Genomic DNA, 18,960 nt, shown 5'->3' on the forward strand with positions numbered 1-18,960 from the left:
TAAGGGGAGGAGAGGCGACTGCAGTCCGTGTTTCGCGGCACAAGGAGACAACGCGATGTGGACTTGACCACCCGCCCACTCCTCTCGAGGTGTCAGCGAGTGGTAACGTCGCGGCCCTCGTTTTTTCTACCGCCTGGGTAGAAGACCGAAGTACGGCGAGGGGCGCCCATCGGTCCCCCGGTCCGCGCCCGCTCCATGCCAGCTTCCGACGCTGTCCGATGACGTGGTCCGTCTCCATTGGGACCCCGGGCCCTGTCTACTGTTTCACATGTCATAGGCCGTGGGCCCCGCGAGGGGAATCTGGCCCGTTAGGGAAGCCTGAGCAGGGTCACGGCGTCCGACTTACCTCGCTGCATCGTGTCATCGTAAAATGCTGAGAAGAAGCCACGTTACTGGGATGCGTTCACTGGTAGGGTCACGTGAAACCCATTCCGATTGTAGCGTTTCGGGTCAGGTTATGGTCCATGCTGTGGCTCTACATGGAGGCGTGGGTGGACCGCCCAAGTCTAGACTTGCTAATTGGACGGATATCCAGGATAACGATCTAGATTCGTAGGCCGGATTGAAGTATTTAATGGGTAGGTTCTAAGTTGGTCTGACCGACCGTGTCCTCCGCTGGTGAATGGTCCCGGGCCGGATCTGATTTGATCGGAGCCTCGGCGTTGAAGCCATGAGTGAAAATATCATGCCTGATATGATCACGTGACACTGCTTCTTTGTTTTGTTTTGTTTTCTTTTCCTTGCCGTAACAGCTACATTGTTGATTTTTTTTTTTTTTAATCTCCGAGAATAGAATCAATCTGCAGGAGTTTAATTTTCTGAAAATGAGATCATTGTGATTCAAACGGGAGGAAAGCTATGCCACTTGGGCTTCTATTAACCATCCTGTAACGTAGGGCTAGCCAACTTATCTAATGCCCGTGGTTTGACAATTTCTTGTACTATTTTACGCACTTTTTTTTTTTTTGGGCGTCCGGGAGGAAGGGGTGGAGAAATTATTAGATGGACAGTGTACCAGTCCAATGACCACCGACCAAATATATAACCCCCTCTTGTTTTTAAACTATTAGTACCCGTTTGCTTCGCGGAAAAAAAATTGGAGAAAAATGCGGTCAATGAAAAAATAATAAGATGCCTCTTATTTGGTTGGAGTTTTCAAAAGAGAGAGACATAAAAGTTGTATTACCATGAAAATATAATTTCTATATTTCATGGAAAAATCTTTTCCATGAGAAACATGAGAAAGTTACTTTTCCATGATCACTCCATTTTTATTTTTTCCCAAAAAGACCCTTCAGCATTAAAGAAGCATTAAAGAGGCATTAAAAACCTAATTTTTATTAAGAGCAAAATAGGAATTATACATAACTTTCCTGGGAAAATGGATGGCCAACCAAACATAAGCACTTTGGAAATTTGTCATTTTTCCATAATCAACCAAACATGCCAAAAGTACTTTTCTAGGCATCCTCTTCCTAGGAATTTATTTTTCAGGAATCATATTTCTAAGAGGAAAAATGCTTCTCACGAACCAAACGAGCCCTTAGGAATCTAAACAAGGATGGGCATCCTGTTATCCACCATATATGTGCCTTAAGATTTAGATCTGATGTCCATTGAATCTAGTCCATCTACCAATCCCACGAAGAGAGGTTCATGGGGAGAATATTGGCTATCCACTCATCCTCACCTTTTCTAACCTTTTTCGCCTTAGGATTGACCGAGGTGAAATGACCATCACCTATCAATTGTGGATAGCTGTCCCATGTGGTTAAGGCATGGTTAGTTATTATCAAGCGGTTATAATACTACCCAATAAACTAGACAACGGACACTGCTCTTGTCCTATATATAAATATAGCAAGGGGACCCTCAGATAAGCAATGCTATCCTCCTCTACATTCATTCTATCTTTTGTACTAGATCTCTGACTTAAGCATCGATCGTTTCCGTCGAAAGTTTTTCGATAAATGAACTTTTTTTTCCGATCAATCTTGCCTTCCTCCTCGATTTCAACTAACATTGCCGTATGTTAGTTTCGGTGGGCCTTCGTGTACCAAAGTCCGGCTAAACTATGGATCCCAATGGCAGCTTTAGGCAATATTTAGATGCGCAGCAGCGCCTAAACTATGAAAATGAGCACAATGAGCATTTGAATTTTGCCACCATTTGGAATCAAAGGGGCCTCATTTTGCAAGCAAAGGGGACAACATCTTTTGCTGTTTGAGCTTCCCCTTGCCGTTTTAAATGGGTTGCATGCGCATACAATTCTTCCTCTCACGAGGAAATGTGGAAAAAAACGAAGATAAGTGACGATTGTTAATAGAAAGTGATAGCTCATGATCTCCAAGTTGTTCCTGAACAAGGTATTGACGATCTCTAGTTGTGCAAATATCTCTACATGACTAGATGTCAACATAAATAACCATCTAATTATGATATCTTGTAACAGTTACCGGTGTAACAAGTTTTGCAACCCCTTTCGTACGATGGAATTGGCAAGTAGTTTATGGGACCAGAAGGCAAAAACCCACGCCCAAAAAACTCAGATAGTGACGGCGATGTACGACTTATTCGTCGTTCCATGGCTAATCAAATGTTTACCATGGCGCCCAAACCTCAGATTACCCGCCACATCAATGATTCAATGAAGCATTCGCCAGGTTTGCATGGAATACCTTTAAATACTATATTTGGAAATAATAGTGTTTCTTTCTTCTAGTAATTCCTTGATTCGAACGCTTGTAATTTATGGTCAGGAAATGCATATGGACATGACAACCAACATTCAAATCAGGAAAAAAAAAAGCATCACGTACTGCTCGAGAGTGCCGCCAAAAGTGAAATATTTTTATAATGGTTATAGCCACAAAAAAATAAAAGCCACGTTATTATCTCTGATAGAATTGACATTGTTTATTAAATAATAATGCATTGAGCGATAATTTTCGTGCGGGTGTATCTCAAAATATATGCATGTTAGTGCCTCAATTCTTATTTTGACTTAATGTAAATCTTCAGTTCTATTGATCTGTGACCAACTTAGTTGTGCCTCTAATGTTTCAAGATTGCTAATTCTTAAGTTGTACGGGCTAAGATTACACGGCCATGGGATGCATGTTAATGCCTCTTGCTTGCAAACAAACAGCACTCTTCCTGCTATGTTTATGAGGATATTTGTTTTTTTTTTTTCTGTCCAGGATAAACGAACCATAAAAACTCTAAAAAGGAAAGGATCTTAGACTTCAGAACGAGCTCCACTTAGCATTGTCATAATGAGCAATGCCATGAAGTTACTAAGGAAGAATATTTCTATCTGAAGGCAAGATACTGTTCACATAATGTTCTTATGGTAAATAAAATCATCTCTAGGTTGTTATCTATAATAACATTGAGAAAAATGTTCAGTACACAAAAAATAATTCCATGCATGTTGATGTATGTCCATCTGGGTAGAAAGAGACTTTAAGATGGAAACATATTGGTCAAGATTGGGCAGCTGGAAATGAAGGTCTCGGAGGGTTCGATTTTCGAGAGAAAATATCTGAAAAAAGAAAGTTTCTTCACCAATATATTAGGATCTTCTTCAAGAAAGTATGTTACAATCATACCTCCTTATGCTATTTCGAGTTCCATCACTGATGATGGACAAAAGATAATAGCAAGAGTAGGCTATGCATAAGGTTGCATCAAGGAATCCTGTTATGTCAAGATAAGCATTTAATCTATATTTCCTTGAGATGATTTCTCTTCACAAGGTCCAGTGAACCACGGCTCGTTCATTCAGACAATTTTGACATTTAAGTGAAATAGGTGTACAAAAATGGCAATAAAACAGTTAATTGGTTCTCTAGACAAGGACTTACCAATCACATAATCACATTTCTACATTTTGGGCGAGTAGTCAATCACAATAGTTGGAGAGAACTGCAACTTCGATGTTAGTTTTGTCTTCTTTGATAGAGTTATCGCTAATATCTTGACTCAGGCCCTGGCTTTATCAGGGGGAGGGAGAAGGAAAGAAAAAAGAAAAAAGAAAAAAAAAAAAAAAGGAGAAAAAGGAATAAAAAACACAGGCTAAAGAACCAACTAAGCTCTCTTGTTGGCAGAAAACGGGGCCTACAGGCCTACTCGAACTTGGGCTCTCTTTTTGACGTACGAAGGCTTTACGTAGACCCAAAACATTGGGCCGGGCTTGGACGGTTCCCGGTCTGCTTGCCTGGCCTTGGGTCCGAAGAGGCGTTCGCTGTGCTCGAGAAACAGCCAGCCGAATTTCACAAAACCGGGGCAACAACAAGCCGAACCCGCTTCCACCGCGCCCACGATGTACACGCGCCCATGGGTTCGCGATCCACCGGATTTAATCTCTATCATCCCAAAAAAAATCGAACGGCGGAGATCAGATCTCTGTTCCCGATCTAATCCCCTCCCCCATCTTTTCCAGGCCACTCGTCCTCGGATATACCTTCTCCAACCTTTTGTTCTAAACCCAACCCAAAATCCCATCACCGAGTCTCCGAGTTTCGAACAAATATGGGCAGAAAATTTTTCGTTGGCGGCAACTGGAAATGCGTAAGATTTTTTTTCCATCAAATTTCTCTTTTTTTCAACTCTCAGATCTGTTTTTAGAATTTTATTCTTGCTGCAGTTATTTTAAGTTCGATTCTTAGAATTCATCTGGTTCCGGCACTACTTTCCGCCGGATCTGCTCGACTTTAGGGTTCCGGGCGTTCGATCTTAGGATTTGGATGTTTGAAATCGGATGGCAACATCCGATCAACGGAAACTGTTTTCTTGAACTGTTCTATTTTACTTGGGTTTTCATTTTTCCCCCGATTTTTTTATGCCTGCGAGATTTGCTCTCTAATTGTTTGACGGATTTATAGGACTTAGTCATAGTCGATCTTCATGCAGTTTTTTTTTTCTTCCATTTTCTCTTTTTTTTGTATTTTTAGCTGAAATTGTAGCTTTTATTCGAGGTACGTGGGGATATTTATAATTTTCATAATTCGGTTCATGCTAAAATGCGGTTACCATTGGAACTCCATGCAGAATGGGACAACCGATGAAGTTAAGAAGATTGTCACTACCTTGAATGAGGCTGAAGTACCCTCCGAGGATGTTGTGGGTATGGATATGATACTCATGGACTTTATCTATATGTTTTATTTGATATCATCATCATATTATTGATAGGAAATTTTGCGCCTAATATCAGATGTAAAACATAGTTATTTCATTGTGTATGTTGAGTATGATATAGCTTAAACTTCATTATGAGGTGGATTTTATGTGAATTTTTCTTTGCTATAACAATCTCATGGACATCTGGAAGTTAGTATCGTGACTCCACTTTAATGCTGTTTGCATGTACAAATTGTTTGCGATGTCCTGCCACTTGATTCCCATGACCCATTTCCACCAGGCAAGACAGACACTTATCATTCATTTGCACTCTTTTCTTCTCTAACAATGCTTTATTTTCTCAAGAAGAAAAGCTGTTCTCTGGCACTTGGAATCGTAATGTATGAAGTTCTCTAGTCTTTAATGTCATGTGAAATTCTATTCTTACATCTTAGGTGGATTTTGCTGGTTGAGAATAGGACTACACAGCATTTGCTCTTAAGGCTGTCTTATTATATCTTTAGATGGAAATGTCGACTGGTTTAAGGGTAAATAATGGGCTACTATTATACCATTCAGCCTCTTGATATGCTTATGCAACCTGAGACTATGTATTGCAAGATAATTTTAGGGAAGCTAATATAGAAAGAAAGAGATTAAGAAGAAAACTTTCTAAGTCTAGGGAACTGGCATCACATATAAAGATTGATAAAGTTTTCAGCTAGCATCCTAAATATTATTTGATTTTAAGTTCCATCAGACATGCATGTGCATGAATTGGTGACTATGCATGCTGGACTGCAGCGTGGAAAGTAGTTTGCTACCTCAACTAGAAAAGAGGTGGCTTGTGCATTTATATCTTTTAGGGCCTGTTTGGGAACTATCCTGCAGAATCCAGTGGAATAGCCCAGGGATCGAGCCAGTCATGTAGGAAGGGAGGGAGCAGAGTGCGGGGGACGTCCCGCTTGCAACGGGATTACCCAAAAAAAAAAAGAGTTCCTTTCTCTCCACTCCCTCCCTCCCTTCATATTGTGTTCCAATCCTGGCCTATCCCACTGGATTTAGCCCAATAGGCACTTTATAATTTCCCAGGCATTTCAAAAGTATTTAAGTTCAGATTGTTATGCGATTGTTTCATGATGATATTTTTTAGGAGAACATAGGCCACTTACTCTAGATGGTTCAAAATTGCCCGGCCATTTTTCATGTTCCTCTACAGTCACTCATATTGAAGTTCATGTTTGCTGGAATTCAGAATATGTCATTAAGAGATTCCCTGGCTTGTTCATCGTGTTTGAACTTTTAATGTTGGGATTGCAAATGGTGTGACGGTCTGTCCTAAAGTAGGGTCATGTGTATCTTATTTGTTAGCTCTTAATCTGAAATCTTGTTTACCTGGTCCAGGCTAATGAGATATCATACAATTTTATCACTCACACAATCTCTCTCATCATCTGAAAAAAGCACAGAGAAATTATAATTGAGGGCAGTTATAAGTGATTAAGTGGCAAAATTTCACACTGTTATTTTGCGCCCCCCCCCCCTCCCTCTATAGTACTTTTCGGTAGTCATGAGCCCATTAGTCTAATACTTATTGGGTCCACTGTGATTTTCCATTACCACATAAAGTCTTTGGTTTGCTGTTAATTTACTCATTTTATATAAAATTGAACTACGCGAATTGATGATCTTATAAAAACATACACCCATTATAAAAACATGCAATACTTAATACACCAAATGGTTTTTCTTGCAGAGGTTGTTGTGAGCCCTCCATTTGTGTTCCTTACCTTGGTAAAAGGTTTGTTGCGATCTGATTTTAATATTGCTGCGCAAAATTGCTGGGTGAGGAAAGGCGGTGCTTTCACCGGTGAAGTCAGGTAAGAGATGAGTTTATTGTAAATGATTCCTTTCTTTGATATGTTTATCAGATCTAATTCACCGTTCCGGGCTTCACATTGTCAATCTAACAAAGTACTGCTGTTGAATTTTGAAGTAAACTTAGAGAATTTCACATTATTATGGCCCTTTTTGTCACGACTTTGATCCTGTGGGCATAATTGTATTCTTTGTTAACAAGGACAGATTTTCGCAGACTCTTGTGCTACTAATTTTGTGGTTCTTGGGAGGATCTGACACCATTTTAGCTTATGAGTTTCAATGTAGCTGGGAGATTGACTACGATCAAAGCTCAAAGACTGGTATCCCTGTGATCAAGTCTTACATATTAATGGTTTGTATTCAGACTAAATCATAAATTCTGGCAAACCATGATTGCAGTTAAAATATTTTTGAAAGACTGCAGCCTTGGCAGTGTTGGTGCCTTAGGCAGGGTTATTCAATCGCGGTATAGGTTCCTGCCTTGAAATTCAGCATCATGATTATGTCTGGAGAATGAGATCAATTTATGAACTAGTATTATTGTTGCCACATTGGCTTTTCTTTGACTGACTTCATCTTATTTGATACGTTATATTTCATTTGTTAGATTATAATAATATTTTTATGTTTCCTTTTATATTTCTTAGGCTTTTGCATTTATTGTTATGGGGTTGTCTTGACATCTAGGCACCTGTTGGGCCTAGAAGGCCCCTTGGTCACCTATCTATTTTGCCTATAGTCTTCTAGAAAAGTTTAATCTTGGAGGAACTCTATCCAAAATATCCTTTCTGATGCCCATCATACTTCAATCTTACAGAGCGAGAGTTCTTTTCAATTGTATATATTGGTTTTATGCACAAAGGAGGTTGTGCATTCAATGTGATACTCTATAGATGTACTATATGTATGATTTTAAGACTTATCTGAGGCAACTTGTCAAGACCTGAGCCTATGCCTCAGTTGGCCAGTACCACCACAACCACTCAAAGACAAGAAGATAGATGTTCAGATGAAGCCATCTAATCGTTAACTTTATTAGTTCAAAAATGCGTATATTAAAAAATATCTGCAGTCTAACTCCCTCTGCCTTCATCTTCATTTGTGAAGAACATTATCTATGAACACGTTGACAATTTTGATTGCTTCTTCGGATTCATATGTTCTTTAGATATTGAATGCATGTAAATGTGCAACTATGGCTCATTATTTTGCTCTGTTAGCTATAGCATTTGTCTTGGGACTCGAATATTTTTCTTCACTTTTTACTGCTCTCCACATTAATTCTATTTTTCACTCATGCAGTGCAGAAATGCTTGTTAATCTTGGCATTCCTTATGTCATATTGGGTCACTCTGAGCGGCGGCAATTGTTACGTGAAGCTAATGATGTGAGTTCCATGAAGGGCATCTATGTGTTTTGAATGCAGTCACATATATAGCTTGTACAATGCATTAGTTAATGGTGCTTTGTAAATCCATACTCATATTGTGCATGATAAACATCTTTATCATCTTATATATATAAATACACACACACACACACACACATATATAAATATATATGTATGTATATTATATGCCCTTTTTTTGGAAAAGATTTGATCCGATAAGAAAGAAAATGTACCAGTGAAAATGCAACAGTTGGAACGGCACTTTTTACCTCTTTTTTGCTTACCTTTTCTTCAACACTTCCCCGCTTTCCTACTTCATTTTCATTTCCTTTTAACTCTCAGACGTTATTTCACAATTCCAAATTATGACCTTTTAGTTATCGCAGTTAACTATTCCTCCATGTTGTCAAACCTGTTACATCATGTATAAATACATAGAGCACCACTTTGGTGTGTTATTATGTGGTTTGAAGATCAAAGTGTTACATTTTTTCTTCAGTATAACATGTCATTGCATTTCTTCAAAGCTTCTACTACTACAATAACTTTTTTCCAGATTAAATATTGGGACATCTACTTTCATTATATTATCTTTTGGTGTAAGTTGCCTAACTTGCTCTGGTTGGTCTTCATTCCTTGACCTGTGGCTGCCAAATTCCCACTTCCTGTATCTAAATTTAGTTCAGTTTCCTGGGTAGCAATTCATTGCTTAATATATATCTATATATATATATTATGTTATGGGATGCAAACTACAGGCAAGCTGGAAAACCTATCTACTCTAACCAAGAATCTGGTTTCCCAATCCCGGGCCTGGCAATTTGTGTCAAATGTAACTTTTAACCTCATTTATATTTTTTTCACCCAATGAGTTGTCACAGAATGCCTTAATCTCACAACTTTTTGCAGGCTTCCTTATTTCCTGTTTTTGATTTGGAAAAAAGAAACCTTATTCCTCGCCTCTATCTAATGGCAGTTTGTTGGAGATAAAGTTGCATATGCACTTTCGCAAGGTCTGAAGGTGATTGCTTGTGTTGGTGAGACTCTTGAGCAGCGAGAATCAGGATCAACTATGGATGTTGTTGCTGCACAAACAAAAGCAATTGCAGGCAATTTCCCTCTACTTCAAATTTTAGAAATTACTGTTCCCTCTTTTGAACCACTTATTCTTTTTGATATTGTTGCTTTGCATTGTTGTGGGACACCTGTTTATCAACCTTACTTTGCAGTAGTTTGGACTTATTGATGACATCAGCTATGATTTTATTGGGTTGTGTTTAATCTGCAAAATATGGCCCTCCCATACTCGAACCATGTTAGGAGTAAATGGTATTCTGTATCAAGATATATTATGAGTTAAATAATTGTAGTCCATGTTGTATTTTGACTGTTATCATTTGTGATATAACAGATTCCATATCGTTTTTCTCAATGGTGATTTGCTATACTGTTTTTGTCTTGCAGATAGGATATCAGATTGGACCAATGTCGTAGTGGCCTATGAGCCAGTTTGGGCCATTGGCACTGGCAAGGTTGCAACTCCAGCTCAGGCTCAGGAAGTATGTGCTGGGTGCCTTACATGGTTATTTATGCCTCTTATACCATGTTTTTATGTTACCTTTGTTCATAGAATATTACTTTGACAAGAAACATGGTAATGTATTACATTTTTTTCAGTTTCTGGCCTAACCTGTCATCTTTCTTGCATATGATTGTCACTTGAATGCATGCTACCTTGTTGATATCAATTGTACTCGTTTGAGACTCAAAATGGGGTGACTTATTCCTTGCCGTCTTCATGATGTTGTTCTGTTAGTTGTAATACATGTATCCTATCACTGGTTATCGACTTCTTTATCATTATTAAGTATGTTTTGGAATTCAGGGTGTTGTTTGATATGCCTCTTCAAATAATTGTTGCTTGTTGTGCTCAGAGTTAAACATATGGTATTGTTGTTTATTTATCAACTGTAGAGAGAAGTTTAAGTGTTTTTACTAGAGCAATGGCAAGGTTATCAATTTATCATTATCATATACTCAAACATCATGTCTAAGAGAAACGTTTCACTTCCTGGGTAACTTGTGTGTGCTGATCAGTGCGGGGGAAAATTGCAAGGCATGCTTTCTTTTCTTTTCTTTTTTTTAAGGTCCTGTATTTTGATACTTTTGTTTCCATCGGTGTTTCTTGCCCTAGAAGATTTGCCTCTTTTATGTTTTCACCATTTTTGTGTGCCCTCAATCTATCTTCAAGAAACAAGCTAAAATATACCTAATAACAATGTTTCATCCTGTACAGTTTCTGCTAGAACAAAGCATGTGCAATGATTTGATTATGATCAGTACATTCCTGCCAAGGTAGGTCATTTGTAGTATATTTAGAGCTACCATTTGCTATCATAAAACATATTTCTAGATTTAGACAAACAATTAGTTAAGTATTTTAAAGCTTTATTCATCTTCCGAGTTGCAGTCAGTCATGCTGATGCTTCCTTTGGTGCCTAGCATTTTTATTCTAAATGAGCACCACCATGCCTCATTAGTACATGCAAGCGCCTTGCAATAAATGATATATCATGTCCTTGTAATGAATCTTTTGTCATATTTAACTGCCTATTGCCGAAGTTGAATCAAGTACACGGCATGTCTATAATCCATATGCTCATGTACTGTAATATCAATAAAATTCCAGGTGCACTGTGGCTTGAGGAAGTGGCTTCATGCAAATGTGAGTGCTGAAGTTGCTGCATCGACTAGGATCATATATGGAGGTACATGCTCTTCAAATGTGTTGGCAAATACTTTAGTTTTGCAAATTGCACCACTATATGCAGATTTCTTCTTATGCATATGTAATAATTGGATGCAAACATTTACGTATTGAGGTTTGCTTAATGAATCTTGAAGTATTCCTATTAAGAGGTAACTCTAAACTGGAATTCTTGCACATGTGGATTCTTGAAGATGATCATAGATAACTGGGACGAGGCTTAGTTGTTACGGTTCCATTATGGATTTTCTGCTTGTATGCATTCGAAATGTTGTGCCTGTAAAGACATGGAGAACTTTTCTGCTTTTTAGTTGATTCCTTATATTGTATCTATTTCATTGCAGGTTCTGTAAGTGGAGCAAACTGCAAAGAATTGGCTGCGCAGCCGGATGTTGATGGATTTCTTGTGGGTGGAGCTTCTTTGAAGGTATTTTTTTCTTGAAGAAATTTGATTTTTTTCCCTTTAATGAAATCTAGAAATTGATTATTGGAAAAAAGAGCAACAAAATCTTTAAAGAATGGAACACCTGGTCACACCGGTTATGTGCTTCAGCTGAAGCTTATAGCCTAATCGCTGGGAACAAAAAACTTTGAATCTGCACACTACCATGAACGGCAAGCAAGCTGTTCTGCATAACCATAACTGTTAACTAACTTATTCTCAGACATGGCTGACGGGTGTATCCACCTATATTTGATGTGGTACAATTGATTCAAGTTTATCAGTGATAATTCTTCTGAATAGCAACCTTGCCGTTTAAGACATCACTGTAATCTTTTAATTCATGATGGTCATCCTGCCCTTATGTAACAAGTTCTGATGGATGACACCAATCGTGGCCCTTATATGTTCGTCGCTAGTTGATATGCTGTGGTGGAGCAATGTATACCTGGCCGTGAGAGAAAATTGGCTTATCTATAAGTCTACTTACTGTTCATGATTTAACGGTCCACCCTTGTTTTTGTCTATAAGATTTTTTTTTCCCTTCTACTCTTGCAGCCTGAATTTGTGGACATCATCAAATCTGCTACAGTCAAGTCATCCGCATAGAAGAAGTTGTACTCTTTCTAATCAGGGTAAACTTTGTCATATTGCTTTAAGAACATATGAGTTCCGAATGTCATCTTGACTTTTGTAGTATCCTACCTGAAACATGATGTGAGACAGTTTCACAAGGCTGGAAGTATGAATAAAATCTGTTGTAATTTACAAATATAAGTTTAAATATACCGCACTGACAGGGAAAGAGGTTCTCTGGATTTGCTTTTTTGAAAAAAAAATTGCGAGACACCCAATCTTGCACCTTGGCGCTTACAACAAAGCCATGAACTTGACTATGTCGCAAATATTATCACAATAGATGCTTCTCTTCAGCAAAAAATCTGCAGCGACTATGGAAAGGGTGATAATATATTTCTCTGAAGGTCGAGTCTGAAATTGGGGGAACAGCGTGGTGAAGGCATCCGTTCATGTAACCATCGCATCAAAGGTGATGTGTATCTATAGTCATATCAGTGAACGATTATTGAATCTGTTGTCATATCACGTACTTGGCTATGGAAGATGATGCGCCATTTCTTGTGCCTCCCGGTGGATGTGGACCTGAGGGATGCATTCAACATTATCGGGATCTTTTTCGACAGCGAAAAAGATACGTCGCCATACTCGGGATCCAGATTTATCTTAACATGTGAAATCTAGTTCTGTCTGACCAGAAATTTCAGATCCGTCCAGCCGCTTCAGCTTCTATATCCATGCGAAAATATTCAGAATATTTGTGTTGTAAAAATAAAAAAAAAAAGGCTCGGGTGGGAAACCAGAATTCCAGCTTGCAGGGGTTAAGAGATTGGCTGCTATATTCGCCATATAATCAGCTGCTTGTTTTGCTTCAGGATAAAAACGGTTCCAGGAGAAATCAAATAGAGCAGGGGAAGCAACTATAAACTTAAAATTATACAGAAGGGGATCATGAACCCGTGCCACTAACTGTCGAGGGTCCCCTTCCAAAGACCGCCGTGTTTGCATGCAAACCCATGACTGCACCCCTTTTTTTTTTTTTAATTACATTCGGGTGATTTAAATTAAACAAAAAAAGAATTGCATAGAGTAGATCCTGTAGTATGGTTTGCTATGTACAATACCATCCAATTGGTGGCATTACTCTCCAACAATTCTATAGAAATGGATGAATCCCACCCTCAGTAGAAGGCAAATCTGTAAGCCATCTGATAAATATTATAGAATCATCCTCTAAATAAATATGTGAAGCCCATAATGTATATACAGTATAATTCAGTCCCCTTCATGTTGTCCGTGATTCTCACCATTTTTCGTATAATGTATATACACTGCCATTAAAATTAATTTTATAGGAACGGAGGGTTTTAAAGAAAAAAATATTATTTAAACCGCAAAAGAAGAGTCATAATTGTTTCTGCTGTCCGCAGATTTGAACTCCTCATGAATCATCATTACTCATGCAACTGGTGTCCTCCACTGCCGTTGGGCTCTTCCTCCACGAGGCTTCTTTCAAAAAAATAATAAAAAAGGAGACTCTTCTTCTTCTTCCACGAGGTTACGTAGAAGCATAAAACACAAAAAAAGCCTTGGTGAAGGGGCGAACAAATCCACCACAATTAGCTTTCCCAGATTCCAGCTTTCCATCTGGATGGATATCCACAATTAGCAATCCAAAAGGTAGGAATTAGGATGCCGAAAAGTTTTTGTCCCCGCCCAAGGGAGCACTCGAAAAGGGCCCTCCCTCCCATTTCTCCATTGTTTCCACGCATATGCCCCCTTCTTTCCAATGACAAGATGGCCCCGGCAACCGGCATCCTCCCAAGGACTTTTCGTAGCTCGGTGGGCCCCGTAGTTACACACGTGAGTCCTCTCCAGCGTGGAAAAAATTGGTGAAGCTGCTCGTCGTCAAGTTTGTCGTCTTCTTCGAGAAAACGTTGGGTGCCGCCCACCGTTGGTCGGCGGCAAGCCCACGCCTTCACACCGCTCCATGTCCGGGATCCCCGTTCCCACCGGATCCATCACGTCAACACGACGCACTAATCCACGAGATCGCAGCCGTACATTCCCTCCAAATCTGACATCACGAGACACGCTATCCACGTTGACGCCAAGCCAGCGCAACGAGGTTCGCACACGAGCCATCAATCATCCATCATATCGAAATCCAACGGCCAGCACACCACAGGGCCGTATCTGGAACGCTGAACAGTTCCATGAATATCGAATCCGATATACTCACGCCCAATTTGCTCTATTTCTCTACCGGCCACGAGAGCAGTACGACCGTAGAATTAGAGGAGTCAATGTCTCATCTGGATGGGCGGTCGGGCACTTTAGCAGGGCAAGCGCCCGCCATTAATTTCCCCTCATCTTCCCTAAACCCTCTCCCTCTCTCTCTCTCTCTCTCTCTCTCTCTCTCGGAGACTCGAGGATCTCGAGGAAGGGCGAAGCCGTAGCTTCGACCTGGCTCGCCCGCGCTTCTCTTTCTCTTGGATTCTAGCTGGTTCACTTTGATCTTTTTTCTGAAGATAGGATCGGAATCGGTTCTCTTTCTTGATTCGGAGGGCACGTTTCTTAGATTTGGCGACTGGAGATCTGTACGGCGAGGCAGATCTCGCGTGTGGTCGGCGTCGCCTTTTCCCACTCGTATTCTTGTGTGTTGAGGTTTAAAGGGCGTCGAATTGGGGGTGGGTGGGTGGTCGGGGATTGTTGCAGTTTGGGGAAGAACGTCTGGTGGCCGGATCCGGTGGTATTGGTTGCGGATCTGGCGGCGGACTCCTCTCGTTTGGTTGCGCATCTTTGTTCAGGTTCTTGTTGATGGGGAACTGCTGGAGCGCGAGGATCAAGGCGGAGAGCCCCTGCCACAGCGCTTCAGCTTCAGGTATGATGATGAAGTGGTGAGGCTTTTTGGTTTTCGAGGCCTCTTGATGCTTGGCTATGGTTTTTTGGATGACTTTATCCATTTTTGGGGGGTCTTTAAGTTGAGATTGTTGCGCTTTGATCTGTTTAGAGAGTTATACTTCAATTTAAAAATATTTGTTGCTTGCTATCAGTCAGCTAGTTTAATTAGAAAGTTTCATGATCATTTATTTTGCCTGCGTGCTTGAGTTGTTTGGGTCTTTCGATTCTCTTGGGCTATAGATTTGGGCGGTGATCTTGCGAAAGGTTACTTTAACTTGATGGGTTCTTCTCTTAGACCGGATTTTAGGGGATGACAGGATCATCTCATATTACTTTATTGTCTATGGGATCTTTTCTCGCGAGATGGCGCAATTTGAAGGAATAAGTCTTGTTTGGCGCTTGCAGGTGTAAACTCTAGGAATAATAGCAAAGACGGAAATGGGTTGATGAGTGGTTCTAGCAGCCGGGCATCCTCATCTTCCGTGGCTCTGACTTCTCGTAGCGAGGATGAGATCTTGCAATCTTCCAAGCTGAGGTGCTTCACCTTCAGTGATCTCAAAACCGCCACCAGGAATTTCCGCCCCGATAGCGTATTGGGAGAGGGGGGCTTCGGTTCTGTCTTCAAGGGATGGATCGATGAGCATGCATTGACAGCATCCAAGCCTGGGACTGGGATGGTCATCGCTGCGAAAAGGCTCAACCATGAAGGTTTCCAGGGTCATAGGGAATGGTTGGTGAGTATAATTCCTTGTTTCTCTACAGCAGGGCTGTCTTGCCAAAACGCGGCAGAATTGCTGCATATTCTGAGTTGCAATTTCTTTCGTTTTCGTTTCCGTAGGCAGAAGTCAATTACCTGGGTCAGCTGTACCATCCCAATCTTGTGAGATTAATCGGATATTGCTCGGAGGACGAACACCGCCTGCTGGTCTACGAGTTCATGTCACGCGGAAGCTTGGAGAACCATCTTTTCAGAAGTAAGCCTGCTTTTAGCCTGCGGTCTTCCTTTTGAATTTGCTTCTCATGGTACTGGATGGGTGCTTTATGTTTGAGTGGAGGAAATGGAATCCTTGTCGGATGTAGCATGTCCCCGGCGTGTTTTGGAAATGCTAATGGTCCGTTGTGGTTTTCTTAGATGGTAAATAACTCCTGGTTGCTGGGATGAAATGGTGATGCAGGGGGGTCATACTTCCAACCTCTACCTTGGAACCTTCGAATGAAGGTTGCACTTGGAGCTGCCAAGGGACTGGCTTATCTTCATGGTGCCGAAACAAAAGTCATATATCGTGACTTTAAGACTTCCAATGTCCTCCTTGATTCGGTACGTGAAGCTATAAACCTTGGTGTTCTGCGTTTATATATTTGTGCCCCATTGAAACGACAGTAAACGCACCTTTCCAATAAATTCTGTTTCTTGGCTGCAGAACTACAACGCAAAGCTTTCTGATTTTGGATTGGCAAAGGATGGTCCTACTGGTGACAAGACCCATGTCTCTACCAGGGTTATCGGGACATATGGATATGCGGCTCCCGAATATCTTGCAACTGGTATTTTTCCAGCTGACCGCTTATTATCACTCTTACATAAACTTGGTTAGCTTTATATTTAGAATGCCATGGGAAAGTTTGACTTTGAAGTTTTGTTTACGCGCAACTCTTTTGAGACTTGCTGCTCGATCTGCAATACCCCACACTCCTCTATTGAAGTCTAGACAGATCAGAGACTGCTTGTTAGGTATTGAGCATTTGTCTGATATGTTAACAAAAAAGAATGCAAAACTAGGTCCGGTCACACACATCATATGTGAGATTAACAAAACAAAATTTGTATGTGAACCGATACTTATTGAACTTCAATTCCTAATAAATTGCCAATGCTATGATTAGATATACTGTATTTTTCTAAATTTTGTCATAACCTCAATCGAAATCCGGGCTTTAGAATAAAACTCTTTGTAACTACAGAACCTTATCGCACGTGCCCACAGACAGATGCATACACAGTTTGATCATCTGTATATAGAAGTTGGCGCCTTGATTCAAAGTCGAATGGTGTGTGAGTTTTCAATGTTTACAGCTCGGTTGTATGGAGCACATTTCCATTCTATGGTCTGCTGACTTTCTATGCACGGTTTTCGCTAGGTGAATCGCGTGATGTGCTTCATTCCTTTTCATTACATTCTGAAGCCCTGACTGTAGAGTACATGGTTCCAATTTTGTAGGTCATCTAACTGCCAAGAGTGACGTGTTTAGCTTCGGAGTCGTTCTTCTAGAAATGTTATCCGGACGACGTGCCATCGACAAGAATCGCCCACCTGGAGAGCATAATCTGGTAGAATGGGCAAGGCCTTACCTCACGCATAAACGCAAGATATTTCGCGTCTTGGATACCCGGCTCGAGGGGCAGTATTCGCTAGCAGCAGCACAGAAGGCTGCTGCACTTGCATTACATTGCCTATCCACAGAAGCCAAGTTCAGACCCACCATGGATGAAGTGGTATCAACGTTGGAACAGCTTCAGGACAACAAGGACGCTGCAAAACATTCTCAGTCTGAACCAAAAGCGAGTTCTAGGAGCCTTGGGAGCAGCGGCCACAAGCTGGGCCATAGAAGTTTGGAAGAGGCTGGGACTAGAAAAGTTGCATATCCGAGACCATCGGCTTCACCTCTTCGTTCCTAGCCGAGCGATCCATGGTGGGGGTGCCGAAGGCTTCTGGAGGATCGGGTAATACTTGAGCTCAGTTGTTGTAATTATATGCCTATGTGTTATTATTGTATAGCTACTTGGTGCTACTCTTCTTATACTGTATGATGTATCAGAAAGGTATTTCACCATCACCACTACAGGAGACGTCTCGGATCAGAATGTCATGACTACCAGGAGCTTATAATGTTAGATATATATACTCGGCAGATGAAAGAGTTTTTGTTCCTCTCTTATCTGGGGCTGACCGTTCTCAGTTATCTCGGCATGTAAATTCTCCGTAGAGCAGACTTTTTGTGATGCGTACTTTTTCCCCAGAGCTGAAGAATTACTTCTAATCTAATCTAGTTTGCTTTAGTATTTCTTTTCCATGGCTAATGCAAGCCCATCGATAGTAGCCCAATATCCTTCTTCAACGAATGGATTCGCTAGGAATTTAGGACCATAATCATATCCCTCACTGGACCGTTCGCTAGAAATCAACCCTAGGGAATGTATACAGGAGTCCTTTTGGCATGTTGGCAAGATGATCTTAAGGGGTGATACAACACCCCAATTAATCAAAGACTAGTTAAAGTAATAGATGGCTACTACTAGATACCATGAATATAGGATAACTAATACTAAGAATATTGGATGACTTTTTTAAAAAAATATCATGAATTACTATTAAACATTTAGATATAAAGTCAAGATTTCAAAATAATAAAAAAATAAAAAATCATGCATTAGAAGCGAATATATGTTCCAAAGCTATTTAAAATTAATTTTGTATATCCACTAATTTAGATTTTGAATCATATGAGACAGCTGTATTTAGTTCTAGAAAATCCCACCCAAAAAGAGTATGCATAAGAAGTCTTGGTGTATAAAATTGAGCCTCACGGTCAGAGTTGAAAACCTATCAAAATCTGATGACAGCATACATTGATACTCGTATCTGTTTTTATTAAGCAAATACTATTATGGAACGCACTTATTGATCAAATACAATAATTCATATTCATATTTATTTTTAACCAATATAAATACAAAACAGATACAGAATGTACAAATGTGTTCTGATCGGTAAATAACAAAAATCGCCATATGCAAAGTTAATTACGATAATAGCATCCTCATAAACTCAGATCATTTTCTCTAAAGGTGCAACTGATAGACGGGATAAACGGGAG

At 40.2% G+C, this 18,960-nt stretch overlaps 2 protein-coding genes and 1 long non-coding RNA gene across 3 annotated transcripts; all 3 read left to right on the forward strand.

The window, feature by feature from the left end:
• The first annotated feature begins 4,417 nt into the window (after positions 1–4,417).
• Positions 4,418–12,432, forward strand: LOC103716485 (triosephosphate isomerase, cytosolic). Its single transcript, XM_008804503.4, has 9 exons — positions 4,418–4,572; positions 5,053–5,128; positions 6,881–7,004; positions 8,308–8,392; positions 9,372–9,504; positions 9,860–9,954; positions 11,085–11,163; positions 11,507–11,589; positions 12,163–12,432. The coding sequence occupies exons 1-9, from the start codon at positions 4,534–4,536 to the stop codon at positions 12,211–12,213; spliced, it is 765 nt and encodes a 254-aa protein (XP_008802725.1). The 5' UTR covers positions 4,418–4,533; the 3' UTR covers positions 12,214–12,432.
• Positions 7,011–8,036, forward strand: LOC113463350. Its single transcript, XR_003387453.2, has 2 exons — positions 7,011–7,325; positions 7,405–8,036. It is a non-coding gene; the product is annotated as an uncharacterized LOC113463350 (long non-coding RNA).
• Positions 12,433–14,475: 2,043 nt separating the features above from the next.
• On the forward strand, positions 14,476–18,045 carry LOC103716483 (receptor-like cytoplasmic kinase 176). Its single transcript, XM_039125042.1, has 6 exons — positions 14,476–15,064; positions 15,490–15,818; positions 15,923–16,058; positions 16,260–16,402; positions 16,506–16,629; positions 17,304–18,045. The coding sequence occupies exons 1-6, from the start codon at positions 15,001–15,003 to the stop codon at positions 17,759–17,761; spliced, it is 1,254 nt and encodes a 417-aa protein (XP_038980970.1). The 5' UTR covers positions 14,476–15,000; the 3' UTR covers positions 17,762–18,045.
• Positions 18,046–18,960: the final 915 nt, after the last annotated feature.

The sequence above is a fragment of the Phoenix dactylifera genome, chromosome 3 (genome assembly GCF_009389715.1).
Source record: "Phoenix dactylifera cultivar Barhee BC4 chromosome 3, palm_55x_up_171113_PBpolish2nd_filt_p, whole genome shotgun sequence".
In the NCBI taxonomy this organism is placed as follows: Eukaryota; Viridiplantae; Streptophyta; class Magnoliopsida; order Arecales; family Arecaceae; genus Phoenix; species Phoenix dactylifera.